Source organism: Furipterus horrens, unplaced genomic scaffold (genome assembly GCF_987537825.1).
Source record: "Furipterus horrens unplaced genomic scaffold, mFurHor1.1.pri manual_scaffold_5, whole genome shotgun sequence".
Taxonomy (NCBI): Eukaryota; Metazoa; Chordata; class Mammalia; order Chiroptera; family Furipteridae; genus Furipterus; species Furipterus horrens.
The window spans coordinates 198,485,318-198,500,432 of NW_028327175.1; the positions used below are offsets into that span (position 1 = coordinate 198,485,318).

Genomic DNA, 15,115 nt, shown 5'->3' on the forward strand with positions numbered 1-15,115 from the left:
TGAGAAGCTAGCTGTGCCCATGGCGTGCCCTTGCCCCCGTCCAGGGACGGGGGTTGCCTGGCGTGTGCACTCTGATGGGGTTACTCCCCATCAGCAAGCAGAGCAAGGCGCAGGGGTCAGCAAGGGGGCTTCTGAGATGACTACATTCCTGCCCCTCAAATCCACGCTGTGACCTCTCAACTACCTCACACGCCCAAGGGTGTCGCTTTTTAAAGCTTAATCATGGTAGATGATTTTGAGGCTCCCCTCAAATGAGGTGGGAACCTCATTTCATGCCCAAGAGCTTTGCGCGTGTTACCTCCGTTCATTCTCAAAACAGCCCTGAGGCTCAGGGAGGTGACCCAAGACCAGCTGGCTAGTAAGTGACAAGGGCAGGCAGCTACTCTTAACCATTCTACTGCCCTGCGTCCTGGTGTATATATTTGTAACGCACGAGCTGTTTGGTGCAGACGATGGCCTGTGCTTTTGCACAGGCAGGCGGGACTGGGATCAGAGAGGGACTAGTGAGAAGTTACCACCTGAAGTGTCGATGAAGTAGAGGCATTCACCACTTCCCGACGTCACGTAAAAATGACCAGAAAAGAAGAGAGAAGATAAGCGATTATACTCAGAGAACCCTAGGTGGGTGCTACTGTCCCACCTGTGTCTGCTTCCCTACTGACGGGCTAGAACGCTGCGGGACCCCCAGGGGGGCAGCGTAGGGGCCAAGGGGGCAGAGATCTTAGGAAAAAGGAGCGGCTGAGCAGAGGCCAGCATGGAGACTCGGGCTGTGTTCTGCTCAGTGTGGAATGTCTAGGAGAAGAGGCTGAAGGCCCAGGCGGACCCCATCAGAGGCCGTCCTTCCTGTCCGACATCTAACACCCAGTGGGATTCTCTGCAGCAGTCCCCCATCCTGAGTCCTTCTGGGTGGCCTTGCGTCCCCAACCGCCCAGTCCCAGAGTTTAGCATTACCAGTTGACATAGGTGTCTCTGTAAAACTTGTTCCCGTGGCATCTTCTGTTACTGGTGTTGTAAATGCTACAAAAAAAAAAAAAAAAAAAAAAAAATGGCCAAATGAGAGTTCCTCCAAAAGAAAGCGTTAAATCTGACCCCCTTACCCCAGCTGCTGGGGCTTAGCAGATTGAGCGTCGGCCTGCGAACCAAGCATCGCTGGTTCGATTCCCAGTCAGGGCACATGACTAGGTTGCACGTCAGGTCCCCAGTTGGGGGCGCGAGTGAGAGGCGACCACACAGTGATGTTTCCCTCCCTCTCTTTCTCCTTTCCCCTCTCTCTAATCAGAGCAAGGCAAAGGGGCACACTTGGAGGGTTAGCTGGGCCCGTCACATTCCTTTTTATTTTAGTTTTTTAATCCTCACCCAAGGATATGTTTGTTGATTTTAGAGAGAGAGGAAGGGAGAGAGAGCGAGACATCGATGTGAGAGAGAAATATCCATCAGTTGCCTCCTGTATGTAAACACCCCAACGCGGGATGGAACCGCAGCCTAAGGCTGCGCCTGCCACATTGTTCATTCATTCAGCAACTGGGGGCGAGTCTCTGAGCTCACACGAGGCGCCGTGCTGAGAGTTGGGGAGACAGGAGGGCGCTGCCTGGCGTGTAACGCTCAGTCCCCTGGAGCTCAGAGGCTCCCAGCCGCCAGGTGGGAATTCAGTGCGGACCCTGTGGTGGAGGCACCTCCGGCAGTCAGTGGGAGGGTCAAAGCATATTTGTACGTTTTTGGCTAAAATGAGAAATTTTAAATGTGCATGTATTCTATTCTAGACATGTTTTGAGTAACCCACCAGCTAGCTGTCCCAGTCACACCAGAAGACAGTTCCTCTGAGATCAATGGTCCCCAACGTGGGTTCCATGAAGCAGTAGCACCGGCCAGGCCCTGGAACTTGTCAAAAACGCAAGTTCTCAGGCCCTCCCTGGACTCATGGAGCAAGAACCCCGGAGGCGGTGCCCAACCACGTGGGCTTCACCCACGCACCAGAAGCGACCGGTGCGCACTTGTGTTTAAAAGCTACTGCACTGCAGCAAACGCAAGGAAACGCAACGGTGATTTCAGCAGAGGAGGAAGGGACAGTCCCCTGGACAATTCCCCCGGAAACCACTTCCTGAGCACCTACTGGGTGCTGCTAGACCCCAGACAGCAGCGGTAATGTGGAAACTACACAGTGCCTCCTTCGGAGGTTTGCCCTAGTGGTGAGAGGGACAGGGAGGCAATCAGAGGTCAGGGGGCCAGAGGCTCTGATTGAGGGGGTTCCCCGAGTCTAGCAGAGTCACACGGGATTTCCTGGCACTGTACCGGGGCATCCAAGCAGGCACGAGCCAGGCAGAGGGGGAGACGGTGGCTAACGCGGGCCCCAGGTATGGAGAAACACTATGAATAAACTGTTCTTTGAAAATAAGTCTCATAAGAAGACCACAGACACTAAGGGGACTTCTCGGCTGTCTCCTGGCACATGAAGAAGTGCCTCCCGCGACCATGAGGTCACCCACATTAAAGATATTTCTGCAGAGCTTAGAAGTCCCTCTGTTAGACCGTCCTCTCCTCTTTAAGGCATTAAGGATTGCTAGACCCCAACCCCCTGAAAAAACGTGGTGAGGGGAAGTGCAGGATTAACAGTTCGGTAGGAATTAGTTGGTGAGCAATCCATTACTTTCTCATTTTGCAAAACACTGACCTTGAAAATTGGGACCAATGGAAGTTAAAAATGTTTTTGGAACAGCTTTACAGAGTTCTAGAAAAGCTGCCGCGCGATGCAGAGTCCCCATGTACCCCTACCCAACTTCCGCCGGCTACCAAACCAACGTTTGTATATTCCCGTTCACTAAACTCCAGGATTTTATTTGGGTTTCACCAGTATTTTCTCTTTCTGTTCTAGGGTCCCATCCAAGATGCCACCTTGCACTTGGGCAGTTACAGGAAGATAAAACATTGGGGAAATGCCTAGAAGATTAACACTGAATGGTTCTAGGCACCGTCTGTAGACCAGACACGGCAGGGGTGACCTCCTGTCTATACATCCGTATGAGGTTGGAACACCACCCCATTTTACAGATGAGAAAACTGAGGCTTGGAGAGGCCCCACAGCTGGTGATGACAGAGCAAAGGCATGGTGAGGAGCAGGAGGGCTCCCGTGGCCCCTCCGCCCAGCATGCACCTGATCCACTGACTTCTCTCGAGTTTGTGCAAAGGCCAGAGCAGAGAGACTGTTGCCGTGGGTCTCCTAGCGCAAGCTTCCCCATGGGGCCCAGAGCTGAGCTAACGGCCACAGTTCACCCCCAAGGCTCTCTGCAAGGAACAGCAAGGGTTAACGGGCCAAAACTGCTACCCAAATGCCAGCAGACCTCCTCCAGGTTCGAATCCTGGCCCGGCTGCTCACCAGCTGCTGACCTCGGACAAGCCCCATAGCCTTTCCGAGCCTGTTTCCTCCTCTGCAGGGTAGAAACAAAGAGACCCAAGTTTGGGACTGCTGGCAGACTTAGAGGACAGAATATGGGCGCATTGTCCATCCCAGCGCCTGGTGCAGAGTAAGCACTCGGCCCACCTCTAAACTGCAAACACAGGCACACGTGTGCGTGTGTGTGCATGCCTGTGCACACATGTGCACATCACTTCATGGTAAAACCACAGGCTGCCCCCACCCACGAGCACTGCCACCTTCAGCCCCTTTGTGGATGAGGACGCGCTGGCTCTCTCCCCGTCCTTTCGGGGCTGACATGCACCTGCATTACTTTTCAGAGTCTGTGCAAATCTGGAGATTAACTTTGCACCAGGAAGTCTAAAGGGAAGAACACTGCCTCCTATTTTCAAATATTTTGATGGTAACACGACCTCAAGCCCCCGGACTGCCCCAGAGCCAGTACCCCTAAGGTCCTCCTGACAAGAAGGGAAGGTGGTGTCCTCTAGCTGGCCTGCTGGTGTCACCATGTGCTGTACACACATCACACTCTGGGGCCTGGTCCCCACCGCCAGGGCCCCGAGGGTTTCGTTTGGGGTGCGGCTTTCATGGAAGCAACTCCCCAAGTGAACCTTCATCCTCAGAGTGTCGCCTAGAAGCCTGGGGGTGAGGGGCAGGGTTCTAGAGTTTACCTGGAAATTAGGGTATTTTTTGCCATTTTCTAAAATTCATGGATGTAGCAAAAAGGGTCACCAAGAAAGGGGGGAGTGGGAGAGAAGAAGGAGGGACAAAATGAGGGAAGGAAGGGATTGGGAGAGAGCAGGAAGGAGGAAAGAGATGAAAAGAGAGAGAGGGAAGAGAGGAAGGAGAGAGAACAGACACCAGGTAGATGGGAGAGAGCACCTGAGACAAAGACGGAGAGACAGAGGGACAGAGACAGAGGGACATGGAGAGGGACAGGGAGAGGGAGGGAGAGAGAGGGAGGGAGCAGGCAGGCAGGCTCATCGTCCTGTTCACTTCGTATCTCCGTAAAATGACACTAAGCTTCAATGGTCACACCGATGTGCCCGTGACTCCTTCCTGTACGTTTTACACTTGACGCCCTAAGAACACAAAGATATGCTGAGCTACCAAGTTCAAGTCACTTATCTAAAGCAGTAAGTGACACACACGCACTTGACACCTTAGTGATCTTGTCTGTGCTGTTGATCTACTTTTGCTCAGAATATAGTTAAATATCAAGTCAGACGCTCCTGCGGACAGAAGTCCCCTAATGAGTAGTTCCGGGGCAGTCTTCCCTGCCCATCTCCATAGGACCCAAACACCCGGCCGAGTTTTAGGGCCTCTTAACAGGACACATCCACTTTAGGGATTTTTCTAAGACCAGTCGATCTTAGAAAACACCGACACAGTGCCTGGCCTTTTCTAACCACCACCATTGCATTTCTCAGCCAGAAACCGAACAAGAAAGAGCAATTCCTTTTAAATCCTTGCAATCACAACTATCAGCAAAGAACTGCCTCCTCCTTGATACAAAAACGTCCTAGAAAAAGAAAGTCTAGCACCCAGGAACAATCAGACGTAATTTACCACGACTTGGAGGTGTAGGGGTGAAATGGACAAATATAACAATCAGATATAATACCTGAAGATAGAACTTGGCCCACGAGACACAGTTCAAGGATGACCCTGGAGATCCCCATTTTGCTGGGTCCTTCTCAGTTTGAATAAAAATATCTCGATATTTATAGGTTTCTAGCTGAGAGGAGGCGTGTCTCCTGGGGTATTCTGTTCCTATCGCTGCCATAAATCAATACAAAGGAAGCGAGGGACTTTGCTAACAGTCAATAGTTAATCTGTGGGAACAGTTTAGGTGTGTTAGATGAACTGTTGTATAAATAATCTGGCTACTCCCCAACTGCAAAAGCACTGACATTCGTGATACAATTTCCAACTTCCTTCTAGGTAAGCCTTGGAGATTCTCGCATGCTCCCTGAATATAGGCTTCATTTTAATCCTGGGGAATTTGAATTCACTGGTAGGAAGTCGGTCCCAAGATTCGGGGCAGAGCAGGATGTGGGCTGCTGGGCAAATACAGGACCTGGTGCCAAGGGGAAAGCATCTCTGTGGGCTGATTTGTCCTGGCAGGGCCACCTCTCCTTGGCCCCTGGCCTTGGAAAAAGGAGGATTGGCCCTCGTGCAGACATGGCCGCCAAGCAGAAGGCGGTGGGACGAGTCCACGGAATCCGTGGGCCAGTACTAACCCCTCTGGGCCACCAACTTCTGGATGCCACCCTCATTCCACAGCCCAGGAGCCCAGAAACACGTGGCCTCAGACGGAACCACCTCTGGCCACTTCACAGGGTTTCAGATCTTGCTCTTGGCATTCGCCTGGTAGGAGGCTTGGAGCTTGGCTGGCCCGCAAAGCCAGCCCTGACCTCCTCCTGCCCGGCACACAATCCCTCTCCTTGGCTTTGCTTCGTAATCATCTCTTTGCCCTTTGAAACCCCAGCCTTGATCCCCAGACTCTGGTAAAGCCCCCCTCTCCCCGCATAATCTACCGGGAAGGTGGCCTGTCATTTATTCTTATCAAAACGCTCTCGGTGGTTGGTGACTCTTGGTTAGGAGCATATGGCTTTGCAGGACTTGCCTGGATGAGACCCTGAGGCTATGAGTGACACCTGGGCTTCCTTGTCATGAGCTGTGAATTCAGTCTCCAGGTGCCTCATTCTGGAAAGATACCAGGAGCCCCTACTTTGATTCAGGCACTAGTCAGGATTCAGGGCTAAACGTCTGCATTTGGCTTGGTCCCGATGAAACACAGTCAACCTTGGATTTCTTTTCCTACCCTACAGCTCTTCCTCGTGCTTCCAAACTCCCTCTCTCCCCCTCGATGAGCGTGGGCATGATTCCAGGGCGGGCTCGTCGCCTCTCGTTCTCCTATTATCAATCCAACAGCTGGCAAGTGTCAAGGGACCAGACACACGCGTGCCAGGGAATGCCCCAGCCCAGACGGCGCAGGCAGCGATTGGTTCCAGGGGCGCTGGCCTGAGTGACTATGAAGCTGAGTCTGGGGTCATCAGACACGGAGAGCTGTGACAGACCAATCGGTCTGCCCTGAGCATGGCACAGAAAGGCACTGCCGGAGTCCTGCATACCTGTGGGGCAGAGGAGTGTGCAATGCATCCCTCTTCCCACAGAAACCCCTGTCTGATCTTAGAGACGGACCAGCATAGTGACGACTGTAACGGGGGTAGGAAGTGTTAACACACCCTGCTATGGGAACAGACAGACAGAAAAAGCCTCCGAATCCGACGGCAGGGGCGGGCGCTCAGAGAAGATGGCTCCTTCGCCACGTCCTGAAACGTGAACAGGAGTCCTTTGCAGCCCAGCTTGGGAAGGCCGGACGGGGAACAGGAACGACGTTCCAGGACCGTGTGACAACGAGGCAGGGAGGGAGCCTGCCAGGGGACCGTGGAGCTCAGCTCGGACACCAGGAACATCCTTCTGGAGAGTTCGGTGAGATGTCCCCAATGACACAACTTCCCTGTTTTTGTCTTTTTGGTGACCCTGTCCTTTCCTCCTGCGGTTAGCGGTATAGATCCTAAGACAACAGGGTCTTGTGAGCTTTTGTTCAGAAGACACCAGAAAGAAGGAAGTGGAGGGAACCTGCCTGTCATTTCAAAGCTGCCCGGGGATGTGCGCCAGGTGGGAAAATGGTGATGACACTGGACGTGCAGGAAGGACACCATGGGGCCTCGGGCCACCTGAGCCCCACCCGTCCCCAAGTCCTCTGTGTGGTTTATAAGACCCTGTTCAGAGAGGTCTTCCTATTGTGTGGGAAGGGGGTCCTGGGGGGACCCACCCCTCCATCAGCACCAGCTCCCTCCCAGAAGGCCCACCTTTTCCCCGCCCACTGGCTAGAAGAATCTGTGTCAACAGCATGTCTCGGAGGAAGACAGAGCTGTGGAGCTCCTCTTACTAACAAAGTGCCATTAAGACCAACAGGAAGCTCTACTAGGTATCTACCCCAAAATTCTGAGAACATTAATTCACCATGACATAGGCACCCCTCGTTCATTGCAGCATTATCCATGGTGGTCAAGACGTGGGAACAACCCAAGTGTCCTTCGACAGATGACGGATAAAGAAGACGTGGCACACGCGTGCAATGGAACACCACTCAGCCAGAAGAAAAGATGCAATGCTGCCATTTGCAACGACATGGGTGGATCTTGAGAAAATCGTGCCAAGTGAAAAAAGGCAGAAGAAAAAGGTCAAGAGCCATGGGATTTCACTCTTATGTGGGATCTAAGACTGAAACCAGCAAATGAACAAACAAGAGAAACCCACACAAACTCACACACACAGACAATGGCGTGGGGGCCACTAGAGAGAAGTGGGGTGGGGGTAGTAAAGGGTAAGGGAGGTCAAATACAGGGTGACGGAAGAAGATCTGACTTTGGGTGGGGGGGCACACGGTGCAATATACAGATGATGTATGATACCATAGAATTGTAACTTTGAACCCTATATAATTTTATTAATCAATGGCACCCCAATAAATTTAGTTTTAAAAAAACAACAGGGAGAAGGAGAAGTGTGTTCAAGCCCCGAGACTTGTCCCCCAGTTTCCATTTCTAAGGCGCCTTCCCAGGCAAATATGGTTCTGATGGCCACCCACTCCTGCAAACTCCAGAAGGTAGAACAAAGCACTTGGCCTTGGCCTAGACCACAGCCTTCACTGGGAAGAACCCCGTATGTGGTCCCCTGTGGTTTTTATTTTTTCAAAGCAGCAGAACCCTTTCCTAAGTTGAAATTCATGGCAAGCCCCCAGGTGGAACACAGTGGCAGCCCTCTGATCATGGCGGGGGGGGGGGGGGGTCCCCTGCCGGCTCACCCACTCTTCCTCCTTCGGTCCACACCACCCTCTTGCTCCTCCACCCTCACTACCTCTCCTATAGGACAGCCTGTGGGCAGAGTTGGGAATTTCCCGAGGGAGGTCAACCCCTCCTTTTATAGGACAGGAAAGTGGCGGGCAAGTAGGGGCTCCTAGGATTGCCAGGGTCTTGGCCAATGCTCAGCTGGGGTACCAGGCAGGGTTCCCAGAGCAGGCAACTGCCCTCAGTTTAGTTTGCCTGAGCCCCCTTTCCAGAGGTTGGCTCTCCCCACAAACCAGCACCCTACCTGCCACCCTGGGAAGCTGGAGGCAACACATAGCTCTGCCCACTTTTGTGGGGCCTCTGATCTCTGAGCCTGGGAACCCCGAGACTTGGGACAGTCCAGGGACATGGAGCTACAGGGGTGAGAGAGGACTGGGAGCCTCAGGTGGGGAGGGTCGGGGAGCTGTGGGGTCTTCAGGCATCCCTGTTTGCTTCTGGGCACCGCGTGCCACAAGTCTGTGTGACCATCGCTCCCCTTCAGGTGTCAGGTTGACCCCCAAAATCTAATTTTACCCTCCCTGAGTAGCCCACCGTAACTGTCCATCTCTGTTGCCATAGTAACCACCCTTTGGGCACTGTGTATATGGCACTGACAATGCTACTCAACAAGGTCACGGGACCCCTGCGCCCCTGCCCCTGCCATGATTTGAGGCCAAAGCTGAGTCTTGTCCGTGTCCCCTTGCTCCTCGGGGACCACAGCACCACCAGCAGAGCAGATGCTCTTGGCTGTTGAAGGTGATTATGGAGAGCAAGCCCCAGCCCTGCTTCCCAAGGTCACCAGCATGCAGCCTTGAGCTGGGGACCCTCAGGTCCCGAGAGGGGAAGGGACACGCAGAGCAGGCCAGTGTCCAGGCAGCATTCCCAGAAGACACTGCCCCCATCAGAAGAGTCTCGCCCTTTATCAGGACCCAGCCAACAGCAGACTCTTCCGGCTCAAACTCAGCCCTCTCCTGACCCTGGAAAACGCGACGTCTGGTCACCTCCTCTCACCTTCCTCAGACTAGTGCTGCGGGCCCCGCTGTCGCTTACCAGGCCCCGCACACTTCCCCCTGCTCCTGGCCGCTCTCCCCCTGAGCTCGCCCCAGCAGCATCCAACCTCAGGGCCTTTGCACTTGCTCTTTTATTTTGCTGCCTGGAAGAAATTTCCCCGGGGAAATCTGCAGGTTCACTCCCTCCTCTCCTTCAGGTTTTTCCTGACATACCATCCCCTCTGCGTGGCCTTTCCTGACCAGCCTCCCCAGCAATCCTGGTCCCTCCCTGGCTCACGTTCTATGCGGCCCTTCTCACACCTGGCCCCCAATATCTGGCTTCCCCGGCCTGTTGCCTCTCTGCTCCCACTAGAATGCAAGCCCCACGAGGCAGGGATTTGCATCTGTGTTGCTCACTTCTGTTTCCCCAGAACCTAGAACATGCTTAGCACATAGTAGGTGCTCAAGAAACATTAACTTGACAATGAGCGCACACAGATCTGGAAGAAGAGAACCTGGCCCCTTCGCGCACCGTTAAGTCCTACATTTGTGGGTGCTGACCACATGCTAAGGGTGGTGTTCCCTGGGCCCCCTCCGCTCCCCGCCCTCAGACACCCAGAAGCTGCTTCTTTTTCACCCCAAACCACCATCCTCCTGGCGTATTGACAACTCTTTCCCATTCAGGTACATAAACTTAGGGAAGGCCAGCACACTGCCTCTCCCAGGGGGTTACTGTAGCTGAGCAGGGAACCCCTGAGAGTGGACGTTCCATGACAAAGTAAAGGAAGCCTAGGGTGGGGGCTGGGGGAGGGTGGCCACGTCTGTTTCCCGCGGGGCCTCGTGAAGGATGGCAGCGCGACGGAGTGTTAGCCTTTTCAAGTTCAATCCACCCTGGGGGGTCAGGTGCTGGGAAACCCAGTTACACGATTTATGCTCACCAGACACTAATTGGTACGGCAGGAGGTTTCTTCATTTACAAAAGGAGTGTACTTTGGCTCCAGAATGAGTCTGCTTGAGAAATCAAATTATACATCAATAGTTTGTTTGGGGAGCAAAGGATGAGAACAGGGAAACTGGATGGTGTCCAAAAGAAACGTATCGAGATTATGAAGCCTGTCCTTGTCCTTTCTTGGGAAGTTTCTTCATGCAGGACTGTCCTGGGCACCTCTGAATGCTTGTCGTCATGAATGCCCTCCCAGATCCCAGACGTGGGTCCCCTGGCATGGAAGAGACACAGGAGGCCCTTACGTAGGCCACCTCCAAACCAGAGCGTGGGTGAACTTGGGCCAGAGTCGATCCGGTTTAGTTCATAATCCCTCAGAGTTGATTTGAGTTGTTTTAGGGGGGTGGCCTTGGGTGGTCTTCTGGCTAAATCAAGAGGCTGGAGCGCAGTTACTTGAGAAGCCTTGCGGTCCGAGGGGGCTGGCGACGGGTCAGTGCCCACCAAAGGACGTCCCGAGCTGCGGGCTGGGCGCTGCGCTTCGGGCACGAGGAGGACCCATTGTTTACAAACAGGATTTCACAGACCCAGGCGTTTTTCAAATAAATTTTATATTGGGGACTGACACAGGCTGCCCTCTTTTACTGGGTAAAATTAAAGCTGCTTTTAAAGTCCCACTTTTATCACCTTTATTTCACGAAGCAAAGGACATGCCAACAAGAAGTGGAGTGACAGAAGATCAGATTCAAGGCCAGCCCTTCCCGAGAGGGGGCCTTTTAGCTCCTTGGCCGCAGACAGATCGATCTCCACCCCAGAGGTGCTGGGGGCCGGGGCCGAGGCCCGTGGGAGCGTCTCCCCTCACGGCACAGCCCCAGGGCCAGCCCCCCACCCCACGCCAGGCCTTGTCCCCCAGCTCCTTTGCCCCCCTTCAATGTTTGCCCCATGCAGAGCTAGAGTGGGCTTTAAGAACCGCAGAACGGATACGTTGTGCCCCAGCAGAAAGCCTCCAGGGCAACGCTCGTGCGCCCCATATAAAGACCAAGCTCTGCAGCAGAACCTCGGAGCAGGGACCCCATGTCCTGTTGCCCCAGGACAGCCCTACACCTCACTTCTTACCCCGGGGACATGACTCCTGAATCACCCTCCCACCTCACCCAGTCCCAGAGGGACAACATCATGGGTCACCTTCCCCGAAGGCCATCCCCTGTGTGTCTGGCCCCTGCCCTCCGGCCTCCAGCCTGGCTGGCCTCTGGGCCTGTCCTCAAGGTCACGGTGCCCCCTCTTCCCTTGGGGTCCGGAAGCCCGACCACCTCCCTCTCTCTCCTTCAACAAGGACTACGGGCCTTTCGAGCCACCGAAACAGCAGAAGAGCAGAGAGAAAAACTGAGCCGAGAGGAAAGCAGCGTGGGCTCCCCGGGGGGCGGGGCGGCAGGGAAACTGGTGAGGAATGGCCCAGATTCCAACCCAGCCTCACCGTGCCCAGCGCTGAGGACCTTCGCACTTCACGGTGCCCCAGACTGGGGGGAAAACATATGGAGAGCGCAGCTTTCAGCAGGAGCCCAGCAGGGCCCCCGTCGGGTCTCCAGGCCCATGCCACCTGCTGTCCTGTCTCGGAGATGCCGCTCATTGTAACTCTGAGGTTGGGGGCAGTGGCTCTGAACTACAGGCAACATGGGCCAAGTGGAGAAACCCAAAGGGCACCCATCACCCAGAAGGAAAGCTTTTTATTTAAAACACACGCACACACAACGGAGGCTCATATGTTGTCCACACTGACTGAAGAGCCTGCTCCAGTCCTAAAGTGAGCTCAGGTGGCAGGTGTGGCCCTGGGCACCTGGAAGCTGTCACCACAGCCCTCCCGATCTGGAGAGCTGGTTCACACTGGGTTTCCGGAAATGATTCAAATCCACCGCTTTGTTCATCCACAACGCCCTGGTGAGTCTTTGCCGGGGCCTTGACAGGTGGTGTTGAAAACCACAACAAATACTCTAAATCCAAGGAAACGGGAACAAAGGAAGGGTCTTACAAGCACACAGGCCAGTGGCAAGCACGCAGCGCTCAGCCAAAGCAAAGAGAACAAAGTGCTCCTGGGGTCACCGGCGCTTAAGAGCAGGGTGGCCATAATGAACGCCTTATGCCCGACCGGTGAAGGAGGAAGTGGCGGCAGCCTCCGCAAAGCTGTCACTGACTCTCACGCTGGTTCCTGGGGTGAGAAACATTTTGTCCACATTTCCTTCTTCCTATTACAACACGAGGCCCCGAGAGCCAGTGTGTGTGTGTGTGTCTGTGTGTGTGTGTGTCTGTGCGTGTGTGTGTCTGTGTTCGCACCCATGCGTCCCCCATTTGGCTGGATGGAAGTGGATTATTTTCAGAGCTTTGCAGGGTGCTTGTCATCAGACCGAGAGATGAGCTCCAGGGGTCTGGCCCAGCAGGGAGAGGGGGCCCCAGGCGTGGAGAGCCAGCCCCAGGAGGGGCCGCTCCTACCCCAGGTCGGCGTGGAGCAGACATGCCTCCACCTCTGGGGTCGCTCCTGAGACATTGGAGGCTTGGGTCCTGCAGAGGGGCCCCGACTGGGACCCACACCAACATCTGCTCCCTCCCTCCTGCCGAAAACGCCAGGGCGCTGGGGCACAGGAAGGGCTTTCACCCTCTCTCCTTCAACCAGAAGAGACTTAGTTGGAGTTCTTCTCCCTTCTCTGTCTGCATCCCCCCACGAAGCCTCTCCTCTCTGATGGCCGCCGGTTCTGCACGGATGGCAGCCCACTCACCGCGGTCTTCTTCGGGCTCATGTGCCAGATGCGTTGAGCCGGAGTTGCTCTGTGCACCGCCATCAGGTGTCCCTGTGACGTCAGGGACCACAGCCTCCACCCCACAGCATTGCACACCCAGCCCGATCGCAAGCCGCCTGTGAGGGCGACACCAAACCTGTCGCTCTCAGCTTCACACGCGCTCAGTGTCCCTGACGACAGAGTGGCATGCGCACCCTTCAGGTGAGGCTCAGCTGCAGGGGTGCAGCCATTGCTACCTCCACTTCGCATATCAAGAAAACTGAGGCTCGGGAGGGGAGGTGCCCACACCCAAGGTCACGGTGAGGAAGTGAGGCGAGCAGGAGGACCGAGGGCCAGCCCAGGACACAAGTCCTGCAGTCGCTCCCTGAGGAGCTCACCGCTCTTCTTCGCTGACACTCCCCGATGGGATCTGATATTTTTCTCATAGTTTGTTTTCAGCCTGTCTTGCTCCAAAATGATTGGATGCAGTTTTGAAAACCACATACGACGCAACACAGCCCGGGAAAAAACGTGGAACACGGCCGTGCCAATGGAGAGCTAAAGCGAGGGCCGCAAAGCCCGGGCAAAGCACAACACAGAATTAAGGAGTCCCGTACGTTTCCCCGCGAGGGGACCTTAGTTACGAGAGATCAAGTGGAACTGGAGCTCCACGCTTCCTAGCAGCCAAAGCAAGGAAGAAACCAAGATCAGTGTAAGGTTTAACCCGTCTGCTGTTCTTAGAGACTTTACCTTTCTTGCTCCCAGGGCCCGAAAAAAAAATGTCTACCCCGTGACATCCTGGAAGGGCTACCTAGGTGCAGACAACGGCTTTCAGTGCTCATGCCCCCACCCCTGAAGTGCCATGGATGTGAGGAAGAGGAGGGTGAGGGGGTTGGCCCTGCTCCTGCACCCTCCTCCGCACCCCCAACCTCAGCTCCTCTTTTCTGGGGGCCCCTAAAATGCTATGGTGGTCTGTGCAGCCGACATGAATTTTGACTTTGACTTTATTAAAACACTCGCATCCTATCCTATTTTCTAGCGCCTCAAATTCCCAGCAGTCTTTTCACTTTTCTGTGCAAACAGACAAGACTCCCAGGCACAGACAGGAAGCCCCTCGTCTGGAACTCCTTCCCCTTTCTCCTCCTCCTCCTCCTCCTCCTCACTACTGGCAGCCCTACCTGGGCTAAAAAGTCCGCCAAGAATTCTTCTGTAGCGTTTCTGTCTCTTCTCTCCCCAGAAAGCAGGGAGAAGGGGGAGAAGCCACACACTCAGCAGGGAGAGAGAGAGGCTGTGTCCCTACAGGTGTCCTGCATCGTGCTGATCAGTAACCACGTGGAGGATCGAGGAAGAAAGAGCCCATTAAAAGGTGCCTCAACTGCGAGACAATTCCCGTTTCAGAAATAGAGCAAAAAAAAAAGTATGTTGGAATCCACAAAATAGATTTATTAGAAAGGATAGTTTTCTAATGTGTCTTCCCAATGGAGAAAGAGAGGTGGCCTGATCAACGCCTCCTTTCCTCCAGGGAGGAAAATTGAGCCCCTAAAAGTTACAAATCTTCCCCAAGCTTTCCAAATCTGGACCCCAGTCTCCTGACCTCCCAAAGGTCTTCCCACTCACTGGTTTCCAATGGTTTATCACCTTGCAACACCTTGATCGCCACGGCCTTTGCAGTAGCAAGCTAATAAAAAATAAAAAATAAAAAGAAAGGTACCAGATAAGGGCAGATAAGAGAGCCAGATTTTTCAAAGTTGGCTTCCTGGTTGAACAAGAAACCACCTAGCTTCCGTCGCCCCGTGGCCCATCAGGGAGGAGAGGCAAGAAGCTGCTTTCTCTGGGTCGGGCCTGGTGATTTGTCTGTTTAATCTTCCCAGGGGCCTGGAAAGCTACTAGGAAGAATAAAATCATCCCTGCCCGAAGGAATTCACAGTCCAGCTGGAGAGAAAAACGGCGCATCGGAAAACAGACGATGGAGAAGCACCCGGTGGCCCCTTTAAGAGCTCAGAATCACCGCTGACCCTAAGACGGGCTCTGGGGCCCTCAGCGGACGGTTAAGAAAACAGACTTTGATGAAATCAATAACCTTCATGAGCTTGGTTCTGGGGCACAGA

At 54.2% G+C, this 15,115-nt stretch overlaps 1 protein-coding gene across 1 annotated transcript in view; it reads right to left on the minus strand.

Annotated features, from left to right (window-relative positions):
• Positions 1-5,120, minus strand: part of DMBT1 (deleted in malignant brain tumors 1) — a 36,454-nt gene extending 31,334 nt beyond the window's left edge. Inside the window, exons 1-2 of the mRNA XM_090279443.1 lie at positions 5,034-5,120; positions 952-1,017 (exon numbers count right to left, since the gene is read on the minus strand). Coding sequence (XP_090135569.1) covers positions 952-1,017; positions 5,034-5,091 — 124 coding nt within the window. The 5' untranslated portion in view covers positions 5,092-5,120. The remainder of the gene's footprint in view (positions 1-951; positions 1,018-5,033) is intronic.
• Positions 5,121-15,115: the final 9,995 nt, after the last annotated feature.